Source organism: Hirundo rustica, chromosome 4, assembly GCF_015227805.2.
Source record: "Hirundo rustica isolate bHirRus1 chromosome 4, bHirRus1.pri.v3, whole genome shotgun sequence".
NCBI lineage: Eukaryota > Metazoa > Chordata > Aves > Passeriformes > Hirundinidae > Hirundo > Hirundo rustica.
In genome coordinates, this window is record NC_053453.1 from 826,222 (window position 1) to 849,966 (window position 23,745).

The 23,745-nt window shown below is 47.6% G+C and overlaps 1 protein-coding gene across 1 annotated transcript; it reads right to left on the minus strand.

Moving 5' to 3' along the window:
* Positions 1-293: 293 nt before the first annotated feature.
* CEP41 (centrosomal protein 41) lies at positions 294-23,666 on the minus strand. The gene is made up of 11 exons (XM_040062140.1): positions 23,567-23,666; positions 23,194-23,257; positions 22,284-22,331; positions 9,270-9,331; positions 8,528-8,597; positions 7,954-8,077; positions 6,884-7,035; positions 4,617-4,684; positions 2,983-3,097; positions 2,111-2,326; positions 294-1,919 (listed from the first exon to the last, which is right to left on the minus strand). The coding sequence occupies exons 1-11, from the start codon at positions 23,597-23,599 to the stop codon at positions 1,780-1,782; spliced, it is 1,092 nt and encodes a 363-aa protein (XP_039918074.1). The 5' UTR covers positions 23,600-23,666; the 3' UTR covers positions 294-1,779.
* Between the last annotated feature and the right edge of the window lie 79 nt (positions 23,667-23,745).

Below are 23,745 nucleotides of genomic sequence, written 5' to 3' on the forward strand. Positions count from 1 at the left end.
GAAGGAATTCCTGCCTGGGCTGGGATTGCCAGAGCAGCTGTGGATCATTCCCTGGATCCCTGGAAGTTTTCCAGGTGAGGCTGGACAGGGCTTGGAGCACCCTAGGATAGTGGAAGGTGTCCAGGAGCTGGAACTTGATGAGTTTTAAGGTCCCTTCCCACCCACACTTTTCTGCATGATCCCTCCTCACCTGCTGCAATCCCTAGGGAATGGGGAGCTCAGCCCCTGTCCACTCCCAGCTTTTCCAGGCTCTCCACAGCTCTCCAAGCTGCAAATAAATCACCCAAGCGGAAGCTGTAATTGACGTTTTATTAAATTAAACAATTCAACCTCTCAGCCTCTGCGGAGTTTGACTCCGCTCCAAACAACACCCCAGAGTCCAAATCCACACAAATCCATCGAGGTGGTGGGAAAGTGCATCCAGTCTTTGCTTTGATTCCTTGGATTTGGAGGAACTCAAACACCTTTTGAGAGTTTTGCCCCTTTCACCAGGAGGTTTTCATGCAGCACGGAGCAGCCAGGGATTCTGGATCTGTCTCCCACAGCTGGATAGCAAAATCAGGATTTTTAGCCAAAGCAACACTTCCAAGAGCTCACGGAGCTGGAAAAATCTACTCCCACAGCAGCAGGGCTTTATCAGACTGGACCTGCCAGTCCTGCAATCAGCATTGTCTGATTTCACACTCAGAGACACAACAAAAGACAAATGTGCTCAGGGATGCTGCCAAACTGGAAATCACACGTCGTTTCTCCTACTTTTTGTCCTTTCACCAGAATTGTCCCAAAATCACCAGTGAGTTTTGGGATGCGTTGAAGATTTGTCCGCTTCAAAAAGGGGGAAAAACACTGAATCCAAAAAATACACACAAACCCCACGAGACCGCGATAACCAAAGCGGGATCAGGCTCAGCAATGCCAGGTGGAAAAACCGGAGCGGAATTCCTCCAAAATCACCTCCAAAGCGTCCCACAGGCGGCTCAGGGAAATCAGAGGGTTCCCAGGTTATCCAGAAGCGTCAGTTCAAGGAAAACTGTGCTACTCATTTTCCAGGAAACCTTCGCCCTGTTCAGTTCCAGATTCCAGGTCCTTGCTGGGTTTTAGGGAGCCTGGTGGGGCAGCAGCAGCAAATTCCCCTTCAGCCACCCTAAACCTTAAAGAAACGCCTAAAAAAACGCTGGCAAAGGAGTCACTGGGGAAAAAAAAAAAATTCCAGTTCTTCTCCTCCAGCTGACCTTGAAAAAAACACAGCAACTCACAAAATGTCCACGAGCAAGCACGACCGTCACGGCACCAACTGGGCAATAAAAACCACCTTTACTAGAAAGACTTCTGTTCATTAGCATAATTTATTTTAAAAGAAACTAAAAAAAAAACAAACCAACCCTTCCAGGATCTTCTCTCACATTTGGCAAGTCGCTGGATGTTTTTATCTCCGCTAAAACCACCGAAGTTCGTGCTCACAGATGATTTGTGGCCCGTTCACCCTCACGGTTCCAGGCACAGCCCGGGAATGTTACAGACACAAATTCCTTCAGCTTCGTGGAACAGTTCCTACCGGTCCCAGCCTTTACTACCAGTTTGCTCCCTCCCCTACAAAACCAGTTGTCTCACCTCTGTCCTGCCCTGCGCCTCAAGTGATGCCATTCCTGCTCCTAGGAAACATTCCCAAGCCTTACCCGAGCTGCCCGAACCTCAGCACGGCCGCTTATTCCCCGAGGATTCCTAAAAACCACAAAAGGGGGCTGCAGCGCCGAGGATTCTCAAAACCTGGCCGCTCGTTTATTTCCACGGCCTTTTCTGGACGCTGGTCCTGCTGTGGGAGCTGCTGCTCAGCGATCTCACGGTGCTGGAAGGGCTGGGGTTGCTCCTCACGGACGAGAGCTTGGAATCGCGGCTGGAAACGCCTCGGGTGAGGCGGCCTGTGGGAAGAACAACCCCAAATCAGAAAATCTGGCCCTTCATGAGTTGTGGCTGCCCCTGGGTGGGTCCTGGCGGGTTGGATGGGGCTTGGAGCAATCTGGGACAGGGGAAGGTGAGATGGATGGAGCTTTAAGGTCCCTTCCCGCCCAATTACTTCACGATGAGGTTGCGACGCGCTCTGGAGTCTTACTGGCGGTGTCGGAAGGAACGTGCTCCTCGGCCAGGTAATGCTTCAACTTCTGCAGGTCATCTGCAGAAAACCTCCACTTGTTCTCCGCGCGCGCCGCTGGCGCCCTGGGAACGGTTTTCCTGCGGGCAGTTCCCGCGGGAGCCGTCACCTGGCAGGACACCGGGAGCGTGCCCGTGATCAGCCCCTCCGGGATCTTCTGGGCGAGGACCTTGAGGCCTGCAGGGACACGGAGAACCCGTTATCCCAGCCGGATGGGCCGGCAGGGAGCGGTCCCGAGGGATTGATGGAGCTGCTGAAGGTCCAGAGGGTTTGGATGGAGAAATGTGGGCAGCAGGAGAAGGGGGAATTCTGCCCCTCTGCCCTGCTCAGGGGAGATCCCGCACGGAGTCCAACTCTGGGGACAACAGCAGCAGGACCTGGAGCTGCTGGAGAGAATCCAGAGGAGCCCCTGAGTTCCCAGGGAGCCAGGCTGGGAGAGCCTGGAGAAGGGAAGGATCCAGGGAGAGCTTCCAGCACATTCCTGAAGGGGCTCCAGGAGAGCTGCAGAGGGGCTGGGGACAAGGCCTGGAGGGACAGGACACAGGGAATGGGCTGGGATTGGAAAAGGGGAGATTTGGGTGGGATCTTGGGAAGGAATTCCCACAGCAGCCGTGGCTGCCCCTGGATCCCTGGAATGTCCAAGTCCAGGTTGGACATTGGGGCTTGGAGCACCCCGGGACGGTGGAAGAGCTGTAACCAGACGATCCTTCCGTTTCCTACCAACCCAACCATCCCATGAGCCAGACCTCTCCCATCTCCAGCTCCCACACGCTGCTCCCCTCTCTCTCTCCTTTTCCCCAGGAGTTTTGGGGAGCTCCCCCAGCCCCACGCACCCCCGGATAACATGAAGAGGTTCTCGAAGCCCCTCTCGCACATGGTGGTGGCCGCCTGGCTCGCCAAGCGCTCGTCGTTGTCGTAGACGATGATGATTTTCCCGTGGGCGTTTTTCTGCCGTGGGGAATTGTTAAGGGGCCGCCGCTGAATTGAAGAGGGCATCGAAGGATTTTAGGAAGGAAGAGACCCCCATAAATGGGATCAGAGAGGGGAAAGACTCCGTATTTGGCTCACAAGCATCCAGCAGGAATGTTTTCCTTGGGGAATTCTCAGGGGATGAGGTTTGCCAGACACAGCTTAATTCCCACCTGTAAGAGTCTGTCTGAAGTTCCCCTCATTTGCCTCACGATCGTTATAAGGACCCCGAGGACCCCACTGCAGTTCTGGCCTGCTCCAGGTGGATGCTTCCCAATCGTCTGCGGGTTCATTTTCCTGTGTCACCACGCCACGGTACACTGGCTTTGAGCGGTGTAATGGCAGTTCTGTACCTGAAGATTGCATCTGCTTCACGGTCCCTGCTTCACGACAACAGCCTATGAATTTCCCCACCTCTTGGCCAAGGGAACTTTCTGGGGTAACTTTGGTGGTCCCCCACGGAAAATCCTTCATCTTTGCAACCACCGTGACAGACAGAGATCAAAGTCCCCTTCCAAGGACTGAGATTGAGACCCCTATATGAAGCCCCTCTCAAGGACTGAGACATGAGACCCCGACAACCCCAATACAGGGGGTGGGGGCTGTCTTAACCAAAGCGAGATGTTTGCCTGGAGGCGTGAACGTTGGACCAAGAAGACAATGGTTCTCGCTTACTGCTAAGGACATGGACTACCTGTTCCCCCGTGGTGGCTTCAGTAGATTTACCTGTTCCCCCATGATGGAGGACTATAATAAAAACCCCTGAGTTAACCAGAGATTTGGAGAGACTCTCCCCGACGTGACAGGCGGATCCATCAACCGGACCACGAGGGCTCCATCTCCACGTTTGGTAGCTATATCCCCCCTTTCCTCTATCTCTTTCTCTATCTCTTTCTCTCACTCTTAATCCCTCTATCGCATTTGCTATGGTCAATCAATAAAGGGTGCATTTGTTTTAATGCTGAAATCCCCTCTGTGTTGTGTTTTGCACTCTGAGATCGGTAAACGAACCACCACGACCCCCGCTTGTACGAGCGGATCGTGACACCACCGCATCCAGCATTGCCTGAAGATCGGGAATGGCAACAGCCCCTCTGTTTACAACCTCCCCTCCCAATCAACAGCCTGGGAAGGATCAGAATAACCCCACTTAACAATCCTCTGTCGGTCCCCAATCCCACCCAGGTGCCAAAGGATTTGATGGCTGCATCCCCGGAGCATCTCCAGCAGCAGGAGAGCAGTGCCCAAGTGTGGCTTGGCCTTCCAGCAGCCAAAATCCCGGGAAATGCCAAATCCAGGCAGCTCCCACGGGACTCAGGAGGAGCCTTGAGGAAGCAGAATCCAGCGCCTGATGGAGGCAGTGGAGCTGCACCAGGGAACTCCACCTCCTGACCCAGGGTTTTTTGGGGTTTTTTTGAGATCCCTAATTTTGCTTGGATAAGCTTCAGCTGGTTTTGGGAACCCCCACCATCTCCTCGTGTTTCCATGTGAAGGATACATATTCCAGAATATCGTTTGTGTACGGATTCATGGTTCTGGATAACGTTGCAATGGGGTAGGAATGTGCTGCAGAAGGGAAAAAAAAAAGAGGGAAAATCATTTGTGTATGGATTCATGGTTCTAGACAACATTGCAATGGGTAGGGAAGGGAAAAAAGAGGGAAAAATCGTTTGTGTATGGATTCATGGTTCTAGACAATGTTGCAACGGGGTAGAGAAGGGGAAAAAAAGGGAAAAATCGTTTGTGTATGGATTCATGGCTCTAGACAACACTGCAATGGGGTAGGAATGAGCTCAGAAGGGAAAAAAGAGGAGAACAATGAACAGGAATAAGCTGCAGAAGGGAAAAAAAGAGGGAAAAATCGTTTGTGTACGGATTCATGGTTCTAGACAATCTTGCAATGGGTAGGGAAGGGAAAAAAGAGGGAAAAATAGTTTGTGTACAGATTCATGGTTCTGGATAACGCTGCAGTGGGGTAGGAATGAGCTGCAGAAGGGAAAAAAGAGGGAAAAGTACGTTGTGTATGGATTCATGGTTCTGGATAACGTTGTAATGGGATGGGAATGAGCTGCAGAAGGGAAAAAAGAGGGGAAAATCGTTTGTGTATGGATTCATGGCTCTAGACAATGTTGCTACGGGGTAGAGAAGGGAAAAAAAGGGAAAAATCGTTTGTGTATGGATTCATGGCTCTAGACAATGTTGCAAGGGGGTAGGAATGAGCTGCAGAAGGGAAAAAATGAGGGGAAAATAATTTGTATACAGATTCATGGTTCTAGACAACGTTGCAATGGGTAGGGAAGGGAAAAAAGAGGGAAAAATCGTTTGTGTATGGATTCATTGCTCTAGACGACATTGCAATGGGGTAGGAATGAGCTGCAGAAGGGGAAAAAGAGGAGAACAATGGGCAGGAATGAGCTGCAGAAGGGAAAAAAAGAGGGGAAAATCATTTGTATATGGATTCATGGTCCTAGACAATATTGCAATGGGTAGGGAAGGGAAAAAAGAAGTTAAAATTGTTTGTGTAAGGATTCATGGCTCTAGAGAACATTGCAATGGGGTAGGAATGAACTCAGAAGGGAAAAAAGAGGGAAAAATCGTTTGTATATGGATTCATTGCTCTAGACAACATTGCAACGGGGTAGAGAAGGGGAAAAAAAGGGAAAAATCGTTTGTGTATGGGTTCATGGCTCTAGACAATGTTGCAAGGGGGTAGGAATGAGCTGCAGAAGGGAAAAAAAGAGGAGAACAATGAACAGGAATGAGCTGCAGAAGGGAAAAAAAGAGGGAAAAATTGTTTGTGTATGGATTCATGGTCCTAGACAATATTGCAATGGGTAGGGAAGGGAAAAAAGAAGGAAAAATGGTTTGTGTATGGATTCATGGTTCTAGACAATGTTGCTACGGGGTAGAGAAGGGAAAAAAAGGGAAAAATCGTTTGTGTATGGATTCATGGCTCTAGACAACACTGCAATGGGGTAGGAATGAGCTCAGAAGGGAAAAAAGAGGAGAACAATGGGCAGGAATGAGCTGCAGAAGGGAAAAAAAGAGGGAAAAATTGTTTGTGTACGGATTCATGGCTCTAGACAATGTTGCAATGGGTAGGGAAGGGAAAAAAGAGGGAAAAATAGTTTGTGTACAGATTCATGGTTCTGGATAATGTTGCAATGGGGTAGGAATGAGCTGCAGAAGGGAAAAAAGAGGAGAACAATGGGCAGGAATGAGCTGCGGAAAGTAAAAAAAAGAGGGAAAAATCGTTTGTGTACGGATTCATGGCTCTAGACAATGCTGCAAAGGGTAGGGAAGGGAAAAAAGAAGGAAAAATCGTTCGTGTACAGATTCATGGTTCTGGATAATGCTGCAGTGGGGTAGGAATGAGCTCAGAAGGGAAAAAAGAGGGAAAAATCGCTCGTGTACAGATTCATGGTTCTGGATAACGTTACAGTGGGGTGGGAATGAGCTGCAGAAGGGAAAAAAGAGGGAAAAATCGTTTGTGTACAGATTCATGGTTCTGGATAACGTGGCAATGGGGTAGCAACGAGCTGCAGAAGGGGGGAAAAAAAAAAAAAAGAGGGAAAAAATCATCCAGAGGCTGAACACCGAGAGCCTGGCATACAACAGCCTTGAGCACCCACTGAGTACGGGATCAGCTCAGCGCCCTCATCCCTTCCCAGGCAGCAGGGAAGTGCTGGAGGAGCACTGGGGACACGCAGGGGACGCCCTGCCGAGGTGACAGCCCCGCCCAGGTGCCCGTGGCTGCTCGCTCACCGCCCACGATGTGGCACTGCTCGTAGGCGTCGCGGTCCCGCACGTCCAGCAGCAGGAACGGGCAGTCGGGATAAGGCCTCTCCTTGGCCTGGGGATCCTCTTCCTTCGGGGAATCCTTCTCCACGTCCATCTCCCCAACCCCGCTGATCACACTGCGAAGGGAACGGGGGGGGTTTAAGGAAGGTTTTGGTGCCTCTCCATCAGCTCCGAGGCCGGGATGAAGTTTTCTTTTCCGGCAGATCTCTTCGCTCGGTTGGAATTGTTCTCAGTCCCGGAATGGTTTGGGCGGGAAGGATCTTATCCACCCAAGTTAAGGACACCTCCCACTGTCCCAGGCTGCTCCAAGCCCTGGGCACTTCCAGGGATCGAGGGGCAGCCACAGCTTCTCTGGGAATTCCATCGCAGCCCCCTCCCAGCCTTCCCAATATCCCTGTGTCACTCTGAAGCCGTTCCCTCCGTATCCAGGCAAAACCAGGAATGCACGCGGCCGAGTCGACCAGAGCACTGTGCTATCCCCAAAATTCTGGGGTGTGAGGGCCCGGATGGAATCCCACAAACACAGTTCCTTGTCAGACCCACCACCGGGCGACAACAACGTTGCCTCCATCCACCCAAACCCGTTCCAAGAGGGAATCCTGCCAAGCCCTAACAAACCCCGGCTTTAACGAGAAATACGAGCTAAAACCACTCGGCAGAAATTTAAACCCAAATTTTCGCAGGGCTCAAAGGACCGTCTGATGTTGTCCTGCTCTTTTCAGCCTTCTGAGCTTGCACTTTTGTAGCGGAGTTTCTCACGGATTGTAACACAAATGCAGCGATTGTTTTCGCATTTCTCTCTGAGGAGGGACAACTGATGGATTTCTAATTTGACCAGCGATACGGAGAGGTGGCAACCTCATCCTCCAACCCCTGCTCGTTGTCCAGAATCCATATGAATCAAGGTCGAGGAATAAACCTTCTTCTTCTTTTTGCCCTGACTACAGACTGAGCATCTCTCTTTCCGTGCCCTCCGGCGCCAATCTGCTAAGACAGGAGGGAATAAATAAAAACCCATCGTTTCTGTGCGGCACCTCTGCAGCGTGGAGCGGTGGGATTCCCCTCCTCCCGAGTTGTTCAGGAACAGGATGGAGCTGGGTGTCCCCTCAGGGCTCCCCTTCCCGTTTGTCCCCGCTGCCGCGTCGTCGCCTGCAGCATCTGCGGAGAGAAGAGGGCACGAGGTGAAACGAGCAGGTTTCTAAGGGCAGTTTCTATTCCTGGGGAGAAAAGTGTGACAGCTTTATCCTCATCCTCTTAAGGAGAATTTACCCAGAGCTTCCTACTTAAAACAACAAAGAGCCGACGGATTTTTTTTTTTTTCTTTTTTCCGGGCTCGAGATGGCATTTGAAGAAGTGGGGAAAAAAATGGAATTTTTGATGGGGATTGTGTTCCTACAACAAAGCTGCCAGCACGAAGCCTTTTCTATCTGCAAACCCTTCTTTTTTTTAGGAGTGTTTCTATTCCCAGCCTGGATTTGCTGCAGGTGAAGTTTTATTTTCCTTCCTGATTAAGCAGAGCCCTCCCAGCTCTTCCCCTTTGTCCCTTTTCCCACTTTTCCCTGCTCCTCTATCCCATTTTTTGGGGGGAGTTTTCTCCCCTTTTCCCACCTTGCAGCTTGTGCAGCTCCTCGTTTGTCACTTCTAAGGTTTCGTTGGACAGAGAGGCCACCTGGAGAACCTGCAGGGCACAGAAATCACAGATCAGAGACGCTGATTCCCCACGTGCACGGCAGGGATCAGCTCAAGGAAAACGATCCGGAGGAAAAAAAAAAATATCCCAAGTCTGCAGAACCCCACTCTTCAACATCTCCAGGTTTAATTTTTCCCTTTCTTTCTCTTCTAAGACAATTTGTTGGTTTTTTTCCTAGTTTGAAGCGGGTTTTTTTGAACCAGCACCCCTCAGCTCTTGGTTTCCTGACCAATTTTTCACTTTTTTTTTTTTTTTTTTTTTTTTAATATTACGATTCACTGCTTTTAAATAAAATAATGCACAGGAAGCCTTGAAGTCCCAACTGCCCTCTTTCTGCAGTTAAACCTGGGGTCAGGGAGGGCTCCAGACACAAAACTCAGATTTAGGTGCTGCTTCACGCAGCCTTTTTCTTCTGCAAGGTGCTCGAAGATCCTTCCGAGCTAATGGACAAATGAAATAAGGAAGAAATTTCAAAGATGGAGCCACCACAAACTTTGATCTGTAATTAAACGAAATATTTGCAGGAAGAAGCCAAGACAGGATAATTACGACTACAGCTAAAGGGAATTTTAGAAGAATTAAGAGGAATTTTTTAGGAATTCCAAGGAAAAACTGCTGCTCCTAAAAGGTTTTGGAGGCCGGAGAGGGATCTGTACGTACCAGCTGGGCAAAAGTTGTCACCTTCAGCCTTTTAAACAGCTCGTCCTTTCTATACCTGTAATCTTCAAAAACAAAACAAAGAGGATAAGGTAAATTTCCAGCTCATTCCCGGGGTTTTTGGATTTTTTTTTTAAGACACCAGGTCGTGGTTTAATTCCCAGCTCCTGCAGCCAGGCAGGAATTCGGGGCAGGTTTGTGCTGAAGGATGAGAGCAGCCAACCTGCAGAGTTTGGGAAATGCCAATTATAAAGAGAGAGTTTAATTAATGCCAGTTATAAAGGGAGAGTTTAATCAATACCAGTTATAAAGAGAGATTTTAATCAATACCGGTTGTAAAGAGAGATCTCGTCCAGTTATGATGAAGTGGAAGAGGCAGATTTAGTTGCTTTTAGACTCCAGTATGAATTTATGTTTTCCATGGGGCTGGGGCAGGAAGAAATTCAGGAATTTCTCCTTTCCCCGCTGTTCTTCAGAGCCCACTGGAGTCAAAAACCGCCTTAAAACCAAAAGATTCGTTTACCTGAATCTCTAATTTGTGTAAATTACGGCGGAATCAGAGCACAGGGGATCGTGTCTTTGCAAATAACCAAGATAAACCACTCGGGTTTCATCTTAACAATTAAAAAAAAAAAAAACAAATCCAAGATTTTATATTTTATCCGACAATTAAATTCTGATTCCTTCCATTCACTGGCAGGGATCTCTGAGGGAAGGGATAACTGACGCAAGAAACTGGACTAATTGAGTCTTAATGGGTAATTAAGACAAAGGAACCGGACTAATTGAATCTTAATCCCGAAGACTCAGCTTAGGGAGGAAGAAAACTGAGCAGGGCTGTTGGCAAAGATCCAGAGATTCCCAAGAGAGCCGAGGTGGGAGCCTGATCCCATCCAGATCCCGGAGATGCAGAGCAAGGGAAGAAATAAAAAACCTCCCGGAGTGAAACAGAAGGTGTGAGGAGGAGAATGGGATGGGTATCAGTAGGAACATCTCGACATGGAATAACCTGTCCTGGGGAAAAAAGGGAGCTTTGTCCTTTGGGAAATCAGGGCCGGAGCCGCTCAGCTCGCAGGGATAACAACGGAGAGCGGGATCTTCGGTAAATCCACTCAGTGGGACGATGCCAAATCCTCGGAAACCATCTGCTGGATGCTCCATTAGCTCAGGGCAGATGAGGGAGGAGGGGGAAAGGCTCCTGGGCACATTCCTGCAGCCACAACACACCAAAAAATTCCCCTGGGATTTGCTGCTGGGAATTCTCAAGCTGAGCTGAGTTTAGGCTGGAGGCCGACAGCTCTTCCCAACACATTCAGAGTTCCCAAATTCCTAAATTCCTGCCCTACATCATTTTGATCAGGCTGAAAAACAAGCACCTCTTTGCTCCTCACAGGTTGTGCTAGGAAAAAAAGGAGCCCTTCCAAAATATCCACTGCAAATCCAAACCATGGGGAGCTTCCAAAATATCCACTGCAAATCCAAACCATGGGGACCTTCCAAAATATTCCACTGCAAATCCAAACCATGGGGAACTTCCAAAATATCCCCTGCACATCCAAACCATGGGGAGCTTCCAAAATATCCACTGCACATCCAAACCATGGGGACCTTCCAAAATATCCCCTGCACATCCAAACCATGGGGAGCTTCCAAAATATCCACTGCACATCCAAACCATGGGGACCTTCCAAAATATCCCCTGCACATCCAAACCATGGGGAGCTTCCAAAATATCCACTGCACATCCAAACCATGGGGAGCTTCCAAAATATCCCCTGCACATCCAAACCATGGGGAACTTCCAAAATATCCACTGCACATCCAAACCATGGGGAACTTCCAAAATATCCACTGCACATCCAAACCATGGGGAGCTTCCAAAATATCCACTGCACATCCAAACCATGGGGAGCTTCCAAAATATCCCCTGCACATCCAAACCACTGCAACCTTCCAAAATATCCACTGCACATCCAAACCTTGGGGAACTTCCAAAATATCCACTGCACATCCAAACCATGGGGAGCTTCCAAAATATCCACTGCACATCCAAACCATGGGGAGCTTCCAAAATATCCACTGCACATCCACACCATGGGGAGCTTCCAAAATATTCCACTGCACATCCAAACCATGGGGAACTTCCAAAATATTCCACTGCACATCCAAACCATGGGGAGCTTCCAAAATATCCACTGCTCATCCAAACCATGGGGAACTTCCAAAATATCCCCTGCACATCCAAACCTCGGGGAACTTCCAAAATATCCACTGCACATCCAACCCATGGGGAACTTCCAAAATATCCACTGCACATCCAAACCATGGGGAGCTTCCAAAATATCCCCTGCACATCCAAACCACTGCAACCTTCCAAAATATCCACTGCACATCCAAACCATGGGGAACTTCCAAAATATCCACTGCACATCCAAACCACTGCAACCTTCCAAAATATCCACTGCACATCCAAACCATGGGGAACTTCCAAAATATCCACTGCACATCCAAACCATGGGGAGCTTCCAAAATATCCCCTGCAAATCCAAACCATGGGGAACTTCCAAAATATCCACTGCAAATCCAAACCATGGGGAACTTCCAAAATATCCACTGCACATCCAAACCTCGGGGAACTTCCAAAATATTCCCTGCACATCCAAACCATGGGGAACTTCCAAAATATCCACTGCAAATCCAAACCATGGGGAACTTCCAAAATATCCACTGCACATCCAAACCATGGGCACCTTCCAAAATATCCACTGCAAATCCAAACCATGGGGAACTTCCAAAATATCCACTGCAAATCCAAACCATGGGGAACTTCCAAAATATCCACTGCACATCCAAACCACTGCAACCTTCCAAAATATCCACTGCACATCCAAACCATGGGGAACTTCCAAAATATCCACTGCAAATCCAAACCTCAGGGAACTTCCAAAATATCCACTGTACATCCAAACCACGGGGAGCTTCCAAAATATCCACTGCACATCCAAACCATGGGAACTTCCAAAATATTCCACTGCACATCCAAACCTCGGGGAACTTCCAAAATATCCACTGCACATCCAAACCATGGGGAGCTTCCAAAATATTCCCTGCACATCCAAACCTCAGGGAACTTCCAAAATATCCACTGCACATCCAAACCTCGGGGAACTTCCAAAATATCCCCTGCACATCCAAACCATGGGGAACTTCCAAAATATCCACTGCACATCCAAACCATGGGGAACTTCCAAAATATCCACTGCACATCCAAACCATGGCACCTTCCAAAATATCCCCTGCACATCCAAACCATGGGGAACTTCCAAAATATCCACTGCACATCCAAACCATGGGGAACTTCCAAAATATCCACTGCACATCCAAACCATGGCACCTTCCAAAATATCCACTGCACATCTAAACCATGGGGAACTTCCAAAATATCCACTGCAAATCCAAACCTCGGGGAACTTCCAAAATATTCCCTGCACATCCAAACCATGGGGAACTTCCAAAATATCCACTGCACATCCAAACCATGGCACCTTCCAAAATATCCACTGCACATCCAAACCATGGGGAGTTTCCAAAATATCCCCTGCACATCCAAACCACGGGGAACTTCCAAAATATCCCCTGCACATCCAAACCACTGCAACCTTCCAAAATATCCACTGCACATCCAAACCATGGGGAACTTCCAACATATCCACTGCACATCCAAACCATGGGGAGCTTCCAAAATATCCACTGCACATCCAAACCTCGGGGAACTTCCAAAATATCCCCTGCACATCCAAATCACTACAACCTTCCAAAATATCCACTGCACATCCAAACCATGGGGAGCTTCCAAAATATTCCCTGCACATCCAAACCTCGGGGAACTTCCAAAATATCCCCTGCACATCCAAACCACTGCAACCTTCCAAAATATGCACTGCACATCCAAACCATGGGGAACTTCCAAAATATCCACTGCACATCCAAACCATGGGCACCTTCCAAAATATCCACTGCACATCCAAACCATGGGGAGCTTCCAAAATATCCACTGCACATCCAAACCATGGGCACCTTCCAAAATATCCCCTGCACATCCAAACCTCAGGGAACTTCCAAAATATCCACTGCACATCCAAACCATGGGGAGCTTCCAAAATATCCACTGCACATCCAAACCATGGGGAACTTCCAAAATATCCACTGCACATCCAAACCACGGGGAACTTCCAAAATATCCCCTGCACATCCAAACCACTGCAACCTTCCAAAATATCCACTGCACATCCAAACCATGGGGAACTTCCAAAATATCCACTGCACATCCAAACCACTGCAACCTTCCAAAATATTCACTGCACATCCAAACCACTGCAACCTTCCAAAATATCCACTGCACATCCAAACCATGGGCACCTTCCAAAATATCCACTGCACACCCAAACCATGGGGAGCTTCCAAAATATCCACTGCAAATCCAAACCATGGGGAACTTCCAAAATATTCCCTGCACATCCAAACCTCGGGGAACTTCCAAAATATCCACTGCACATCCAAACCTCGGGGAACTTCCAAAATATCCACTGCACATCCAAACCATGGGGAACTTCCAAAATATCCACTGCACATCCAAACCATGGGGAGCTTCCAAAATATCCACTGCACATCCAAACCTCGGGGAACTTCCAAAATATCCACTGCACATCCAAACCATGGGGAGCTTCCAAAATATCCACTGCACATCCAAACCATGGCACCTTCCAAAATATCCACTGCACATCCAAACCATGGGGAGCTTCCAAAATATCCACTGCAAATCCAAACCGTGGGGAGCTTCCAAAATATCCCCTGCACATCCAAACCATGGGGAACTTCCAAAATATCCACTGCACATCCAAACCATGGGCACCTTCCAAAATATCCACTGCACATCCAAACCATGGGGAACTTCCAAAATATCCACTGCACATCCAAACCTCGGGGAACTTCCAAAATATCCCCTGCACCTCCAAACCATGGGGAGCTTCCAAAATATCCACTGCACATCCAAACCACTGCAACCTTCCAAAATATCCACTGCACATCCAAACCATGGCACCTTCCAAAATATCCACTGCACATCCAAACCACTGCAACCTTCCAAAATATCCACTGCACCTCCAAACCATGGGGAGCTTCCAAAATATCCACTGCACATCCAAACCATGGCACCTTCCAAAATATCCCCTGCACATCCAAACCATGGGGAACTTCCAAAATATCCACTGCACATCCAAACCACTGCAACCTTCCAAAATATTCCCTGCACATCCAAACCATGGCACCTTCCAAAATATTCCCTGCACATCCAAACCATGGCACCTTCCAAAATATTCCCTGCACATCCAAACCTTGGGGAACTTCCAAAATATCCACTGCACATCCAAACCACTGCAACCTTCCAAAATATTCACTGCACATCCAAACCATGGGCACCTTCCAAAATATCTCCTGCACATCCAAACCATGGGGAGCTTCCAAAATATTCACTGCACATCCAAACCATGGGGAGCTTCCAAAATATCCACTGCACATCCAAACCATGGGCACCTTCCAAAATATCCCCTGCACATCCAAACCTTGGGGAGCTTCCAAAATATCCCCTGCACATCCAAACCACTGCAACCTGCCAAAATATTCCCTGCACATCCAAACCTCGGGGAACTTCCAAAATATCCACTGCACATCCAAACCTCGGGGAACTTCCAAAATATCCCCTGCACATCCAAACCACTGCAACCTTCCAAAATATTCCCTGCACATCCAAACCATGGGGAACTTCCAAAATATTCCCTGCACATCCAAACCACTGCAACCTTCCAAAATATCCACTGCACATCCAAACCATGGGGAACTGCCAAAATATCCCCTGCACATCCAAACCACTGCAACCTTCCAAAATATCCACTGCACATCCAAACCATGGGGAACTGCCAAAATATTCCCTGCACATCCAAACCTCGGGGAACTTCCAAAATATCCACTGCACATCCAAACCTCGGGGAACTTCCAAAATATCCCCTGCACATCCAAACCACTGCAACCTTCCAAAATATTCCCTGCACATCCAAACCATGGGGAACTTCCAAAATATTCCCTGCACATCCAAACCACTGCAACCTTCCAAAATATCCACTGCACATCCAAACCATGGGGAACTTCCAAAATATCCACTGCACATCCAAACCACTGCAACCTTCCAAAATATCCACTGCACATCCAAACCATGGGGAACTTCCAAAATATCCACTGCACATCCAAACCATGGGGAGCTTCCAAAATATCCCCTGCAAATCCAAACCATGGGGAACTTCCAAAATATCCACTGCAAATCCAAACCATGGGGAACTTCCAAAATATCCACTGCACATCCAAACCTCGGGGAACTTCCAAAATATTCCCTGCACATCCAAACCATGGGGAACTTCCAAAATATCCACTGCAAATCCAAACCATGGGGAACTTCCAAAATATTCCACTGCACATCCAAACCATGGGCACCTTCCAAAATATCCACTGCAAATCCAAACCATGGGGAACTTCCAAAATATCCACTGCAAATCCAAACCATGGGGAACTTCCAAAATATCCACTGCACATCCAAACCACTGCAACCTTCCAAAATATCCACTGCACATCCAAACCATGGGGAACTTCCAAAATATCCACTGCAAATCCAAACCTCAGGGAACTTCCAAAATATCCACTGTACATCCAAACCACGGGGAGCTTCCAAAATATCCACTGCACATCCAAACCATGGGAACTTCCAAAATATTCCACTGCACATCCAAACCTCGGGGGAACTTCCAAAATATCCACTGCACATCCAACCATGGGGAGCTTCCAAAATATTCCCTGCACATCCAAACCTCAGGGAACTTCCAAAATATCCACTGCACATCCAAACCCTCGGGGAACTTCCAAAATATCCCCTGCACATCCAAACCATGGGGAACTTCCAAAATATCCACTGCACATCCAAACCATGGGGAACTTCCAAAATATCCACTGCACATCCAAACCATGGCACCTTCCAAAATATCCCCTGCACATCCAAACCATGGGGAACTTCCAAAATATCCACTGCACATCCAAACCATGGGGAACTTCCAAAATATCCACTGCACATCCAAACCATGGCACCTTCCAAAATATCCACTGCACATCTAAACCATGGGGAACTTCCAAAATATCCACTGCAAATCCAAACCTCGGGGAACTTCCAAAATATTCCCTGCACATCCAAACCATGGGGAACTTCCAAAATATCCACTGCACATCCAAACCATGGCACCTTCCAAAATATCCACTGCACATCCAAACCATGGGGAGTTTCCAAAATATCCCCTGCACATCCAAACCACGGGGAACTTCCAAAATATCCCCTGCACATCCAAACCACTGCAACCTTCCAAAATATCCACTGCACATCCAAACCATGGGAACTTCCAAAATATCCACTGCACATCCAAACCATGGGGAGTTTCCAAAATATCCACTGCACATCCAAACCTCGGGGGAACTTCCAAAATATCCCCTGCACATCCAAATCACTACAACCTTCCAAAATATCCACTGCACATCCAAACCATGGGGAGCTTCCAAAATATTCCCTGCACATCCAAACCTCGGGGAACTTCCAAAAATATCCCCTGCACATCCAAACCACTGCAACCTTCCAAAATATGCACTGCACATCCAAACCATGGGGAACTTCCAAAATATCCACTGCACATCCAAACCATGGGCACCTTCCAAAATATCCACTGCACATCCAAACCATGGGGAGCTTCCAAAATATCCACTGCACATCCAAACCATGGGCACCTTCCAAAATATCCCCTGCACATCCAAACCTCAGGGAACTTCCAAAATATCCACTGCACATCCAAACCATGGGGAGCTTCCAAAATATCCACTGCACATCCAAACCATGGGGAACTTCCAAATATCCACTGCACATCCAAACCACGGGGAACTTCCAAAATATCCCCTGCACATCCAAACCACTGCAACCTTCCAAAATATCCACTGCACATCCAAACCATGGGGAACTTCCAAAATATCCACTGCACATCCAAACCACTGCAACCTTCCAAAATATTCACTGCACATCCAAACCACTGCAACCTTCCAAAATATCCACTGCACATCCAAACCATGGGCACCTTCCAAAATATCCACTGCACACCCAAACCATGGGGAGCTTCCAAATATCCACTGCAAATCCAAACCATGGGGAACTTCCAAAATATTCCCTGCACATCCAAACCTCGGGGAACTTCCAAAATATCCACTGCACATCCAAACCTCGGGGAACTTCCAAATATCCACTGCACATCCAAACCATGGGGAACTTCCAAAATATCCACTGCACATCCAAACCATGGGGGAGCTTCCAAAATATCCACTGCACATCCAAACCTCGGGGAACTTCCAAAATATCCACTGCACATCCAAACCATGGGGAGCTTCCAAAATATCCACTGCACATCCAAACCATGGCACCTTCCAAAATATCCACTGCACATCCAAACCATGGGGAGCTTCCAAAATATCCACTGCAAATCCAAACCGTGGGGAGCTTCCAAAATATCCCCTGCACATCCAAACCATGGGGAACTTCCAAAATATCCACTGCACATCCAAACCCTGGGCACCTTCCAAAATATCCACTGCACATCCAAACCATGGGGAACTTCCAAAATATCCACTGCACATCCAAACCTCGGGGAACTTCCAAAATATCCCCTGCACCTCCAAACCATGGGGAGCTTCCAAAATATCCACTGCACATCCAAACCACTGCAACCTTCCAAAATATCCACTGCACATCCAAACCATGGCACCTTCCAAAATATCCACTGCACATCCAAACCACTGCAACCTTCCAAAATATCCACTGCACCTCCAAACCATGGGGAGCTTCCAAAATATCCACTGCACATCCAAACCATGGCACCTTCCAAAATATCCCCTGCACATCCAAACCATGGGGAACTTCCAAAATATCCACTGCACATCCAAACCACTGCAACCTTCCAAAATATTCCCTGCACATCCAAACCATGGCACCTTCCAAAATATTCCCTGCACATCCAAACCATGGCACCTTCCAAAATATTCCCTGCACATCCAAACCTTGGGGAACTTCCAAAATATCCACTGCACATCCAAACCACTGCAACCTTCCAAAATATTCACTGCACATCCAAACCATGGGCACCTTCCAAAATATCTCCTGCACATCCAAACCATGGGGAGCTTCCAAAATATTCACTGCACATCCAAACCATGGGGAGCTTCCAAAATATCCACTGCACATCCAAACCATGGGCACCTTCCAAAATATCCCCTGCACATCCAAACCTTGGGGAGCTTCCAAAATATCCCCTGCACATCCAAACCATGGGGAACTGCCAAAATATTCCCTGCACATCCAAACCTCGGGGAACTTCCAAAATATCCACTGCACATCCAAACCTCGGGGAACTTCCAAAATATCCCCTGCACATCCAAACCACTGCAACCTTCCAAAATATTCCCTGCACATCCAAACCATGGGGAACTTCCAAAATATTCCCTGCACATCCAAACCACTGCAACCTTCCAAAATATCCACTGCACATCCAAACCATGGGGAACTGCCAAAATATCCCCTGCACATCCAAACCACTGCAACCTTCCAAAATATCCACTGCACATCCAAACCATGGGGAACTTCCAAAATATTCCACTGCACATCCAAACCATGGGGAACTTCCAAAATATCCACTGCACATCCAAACCTCAGGGAACTTCCAAAATATCCACTGCACATCCAAACCATGGGGAACTTCCAAAATATTCCCTGCACATCCAAACCATGGGGAGCTTCCAAAATATCCACTGCACATCCAAACCATGGGGAACTTCCAAAATATCTCCTGCACATCCAAACCATGGGGAGCTTCCAAAATATCCCCTGCACATCCAAACCATGGGGAGCTTCCAAAATATCCCCTGCACATCCAAACCATGGGGAACTTCCAAAATATCCACTGCACATCCAAACCATGGGGAACTTCCAAAATATCCACTGCACATCCAAACCTTGGGGAGCTTCCAAAATATTCCCTGCACATCCAAACCTCAGGGAACTTCCAAAATATCCACTGCACATCCAAACCATGGGGAACTTCCAAAATATCCCCTGCACATCCAAACCATGGGGAGCTTCCAAAATATCCCCTGCACATCCAAACCATGGGGAGCTTCCAAAATATCCACTGCACATCCAAACCATGGGGAGCTTCCAAAATATCCACTGCACATCCAAACCATGGGCACCTTCCAAAATATCCACTGCACATCCAAACCATGGGGAACTTCCAAAATATCCACTGCACATCCAAACCATGGGGAACTTCCAAAATATTCCCTGCACATCCAAACCATGGGGAGCTTCCAAAATATCCCCTGCACATCCAAACCATGGGGAGCTTCCAAAATATCCACTGCACATCCAAACCATGGGGAGCTTCCAAAATATCCCCTGCACATCCAAACCATGGGGAACTTCCAAAATATCCACTGTACATCCAAACCATGGGGAACTTCCAAAATATCCCCTGCACATCCAAACCACTGCAACCTTCCAAAATATCCCCTGCACATCCAAACCATGGGGAACTTCCAAAATATCCACTGCACATCCAAACCTCAGGGAACTTCCAAAATATCCACTGCACATCCAAACCACTGCAACCTTCCAAAATATCCACTGTACATCCAAACCATGGGGAACTTCCAAAATATCCCCTGCACATCCAAACCTTGGGGAGCTTCCAAAATATCCACTGCACATCCAAACCATGGGGAGCTTCCAAAATATCCACTGCACATCCAAACCATGGGGAACTGCCAAAATATCCACTGCACATCCAAACCACAGGGAAGTTCCAAAATATCCACTGCACATCCAAACCTCGGGGAACTTCCAAAATATCCCCTGCACATCCAAACCATGGGGAACTTCCAAAATATCCCCTGCACATCCAAACCATGGGGCTGGAGCCACTGATGGTGCAGAAACTGCTCTGGAGGATGAGGTGGTACAAAAATTGGATTTCAGGATGTCAATTAACTAGGAAAGGACCCTCCTGGTTCTTCCAAAACCACCTGGGTTCAAGCCTCATGGTGAGGTTGTGAAATCCTCCTTTAACTCAAAAAACACCCCCCAACCCCCCAGCAGTAATTATCTCCTGTAATTATTTCCCTTTCCATCAGCTCAAGGATTAAAACTGCCCAGCCAAGGCCAAGAAGAGCCTTCCTGTCATGGGAAATAAATTTCATTTAGAAGAAGAAATAAAAGCAGCAGATCTTGGGAGGTTCTGGACGGATAAAAGCAGCCAAGCAGAAGTGCTGTCAAACAACGCAGCTCCTGGATGGCTCCTTCTCACCTCAAATAAGGAGTTTTTATCCCAAAAAAGAAAAAAAAAAAAAAAAAAAAAAGCCTCTTTGCCCTGGATCTCGCCAAAAGAGAGCTCAGAAGCGCTTCTCCCAGCTCCAAGAGCAACCCCACGTACCCGGTCCGGTCCTGTTGGATCTGTTGGGATTTCCTGACATGGTTTTGCTTGGAAGGATTGTGTTTTCCAAGGACGGGCTCCTCGGGGCTTTGGAGAGGAGGGGAACGACAGCAGAGAGAGAGGGGGAAGAGGAGGAAGAGGAGGAAGAGGAGGACAAGACCTCCCGCGTGTCCTCGAGTCAATCCTCCAAAGGACGGGCGGCGGCGGCGGGCGCAGCTCTTTTCGTTTTCGACGGCGCGGATTTAAATCTCTCGGGTTACGCAAGGGACAGAGAGGTGCCTGTGCCGGGGGACGGAAATCCAGAGGGTGTCATCTATCCCTGAGAAACCCAGGGGGAGAAGTTCCTCCGCTCCCTGGGAACACAACGCGTCCATTCAGCCCCCACAGAAGGAGAGAGCTCCTGCCTGGCCTCCAAATAAAAACCCGACGGCGACAAAGAGAAGGAGGGAATGAAAGAACAGATCGGCGGTGAGATTGGAAACCCGCCCCGGCGACAAGAAAAAAAACTGAGGTTTTTCAACACAAATAAAAAGCGAGGCGGTGCCCAGCACTGAAATCTCAGGCAACAGAGCGTTTTGGAAAGCTCAAGGTCATTCCTGTTCTCAGTTTTTTTTTCCCCCCCGCCTCAAAAGACCGGCAGTGTTGGAAAAAAAGATCCCAACAAACAGGGCTCAAACAAAGGCTCGTTCTGCACAAATCAGTTCCCGTGACCTCCCTCACAAAGCGGGGCTGAGAACTAAACCTGAACGTTTCAAACCCTAATTAAACCTCATTAATGGAGATTTCAGTTCAATTCAGGCTCTTTGGTTTGTTGTTTGGGTTTTTTTTTTTTGCCTCCATAAATGCAGCTTTGAGGTCGAAGAGTTTTCCTGGCTCCTTACGTGAGAATGATCTGGGAATAAAGTCATAAATCATCGGGTTTTATTGGGGAAAAATTATTTGAAAAGCCTGGTTTTGGTGGGAAAATAGAGAAATAAAAATAATTTTGGCCGCCATCAGCCTGAACAAGCTGAAGTCTTCAAAATCCCAGCGTTTAATGCTGTGAAATCAATGGAAACACGAGGGATGAGCTTGTTTTTTTCCTGGCTTGGAATGTTTTGATAGGAATTTAAATTATACAAAAATAAAAGAGCCCAATTGTGACCCAAAAGTGAAACAAAGCCTCAGAAACGATCCATAAATCTTCCCAGATGAGTCTAGCCTGGACTCCTCAGCTCAGAGAACTTCCAACAAGAAAATCCAGTAAGAAAACCACACAAAGAAGGATCTGGAATATTCCTGCTTGGATTTTGAAATGAAATCTGTGGAGAATTGCAAGGAAAGCCTCCTGGAATTCATCTCCTGCTCTTTGGAGTTTTGAACCAAACCCATTTTTAACCCATCCTGCTCCTCCCCAAGTACTCACTCCTTTTGATCTGCTCCAATTTTTCCATGTATTTTGACAAACTGTTTCCTGCAACAACAACAAAAAAGAACAACTTGTTACAATTATTTATTTACTGGGGGTTTTCTTCATTAAGGCTTAAATTTTAATGTAATTACAATTTAATTTAATTCCTTCTCTGAAGGAAACAGCTGCTTGTTGTAGATCCTCCTCCACAGCAACAACAAAAGGCACAAAAAAATTGCCAGGATTTTCCTCTTTTCTCCCAAAGAAAGCAGAACTAAACAGAAAAATCCAAGGTTTTGCTGCTCCTTTCCCAAAATTTTGGTGAGGATGCTGCAAGACAGCGTTACTGGATAAAAGCAGCTGCTTTAATAACAAAAAAAACCCTCACAAACACACCCCCAAATAATTATTGTGGCTTGACAAGATACAGGAAAAGTCCGTGGACAGAAATTCCAAGACCGGTAATTCCTATGGGAACCACCACAACAGCCTGACCCAGTTTAAAGCTATTTAAGCCTCAATTTCTTCTTTAAAAATGAAGAGGAGGAAAAAAAAATAAACAAGCTTTAAGACAACAAACACTTGAAACGTGTGGTGATTTACAGGCGGAGCATTTAACCTCAAATTTCAGGGGGGGTGCACGGTGTTGTGTGAAGGGAAATACACATAAATGCATAAAAATATAGATAAATACACATAAATCTGTGTAGTTCGTGCTCGTTTAAAATTCAGCTTTGAAGGAAAATCGCAAACGGGATTTTTTTATAAGCTGCAAACATTCGGTGAGACAAATCATAACCATAATAAGGATTCTGCAGTGTTGGAGTGAATTAGCTCAGGGCAGAGGTAATTAAGACGTTAATTATATTTTTCTGTCATCCTACATTCGTTTTGGGTGGTTTTACCCCACAACAATTTCACTTACCAGTATCCAGACGAGTTTTTATATGCTCATACTTGGGATTCGTGGGGATGCGACGGTTTAGAAGCTGTAACCAAACGGAAAAGATGAGAAGCCAAAATTAAAAAGCAGAAAAATTTAAAAAGCAGAAAAATGAACAGAAAATGCGATTTCAATAAGTTTAAGAGACAAAAAAACGAGCGAGATTTTCCTGACTCCCCATGTGGGTATTAAACCCCGCTGATTTAAAAGCCTTAAAAAGGAGAATCTATCCCGTTTTCTTTCCACGCGGAGCTCTCCCGGCTCCGGCGGCTGCATGAACCATCCCCCAAACTCCTCCCCCGTGTCTCCCCTCGCCGCCCGGACGGTGTCGAGGAGCAAAAACCCCTCACGGCACCTGAGGGTCGCCGAATCCTCCCCAAGCCGACATCGCCCCTCAGCGCCGTTCGCCCGCTCCGCCCGTCCCTCACGCGCGGCCGCGCTCCCGCCTCCCGCCCACCCCGCAACTACGCCCGCCGCTATTGGCCGCCCGCCGCGGCCGCAACCAATCAGAGGCCGCGCAGCCGGGAGAGCGCG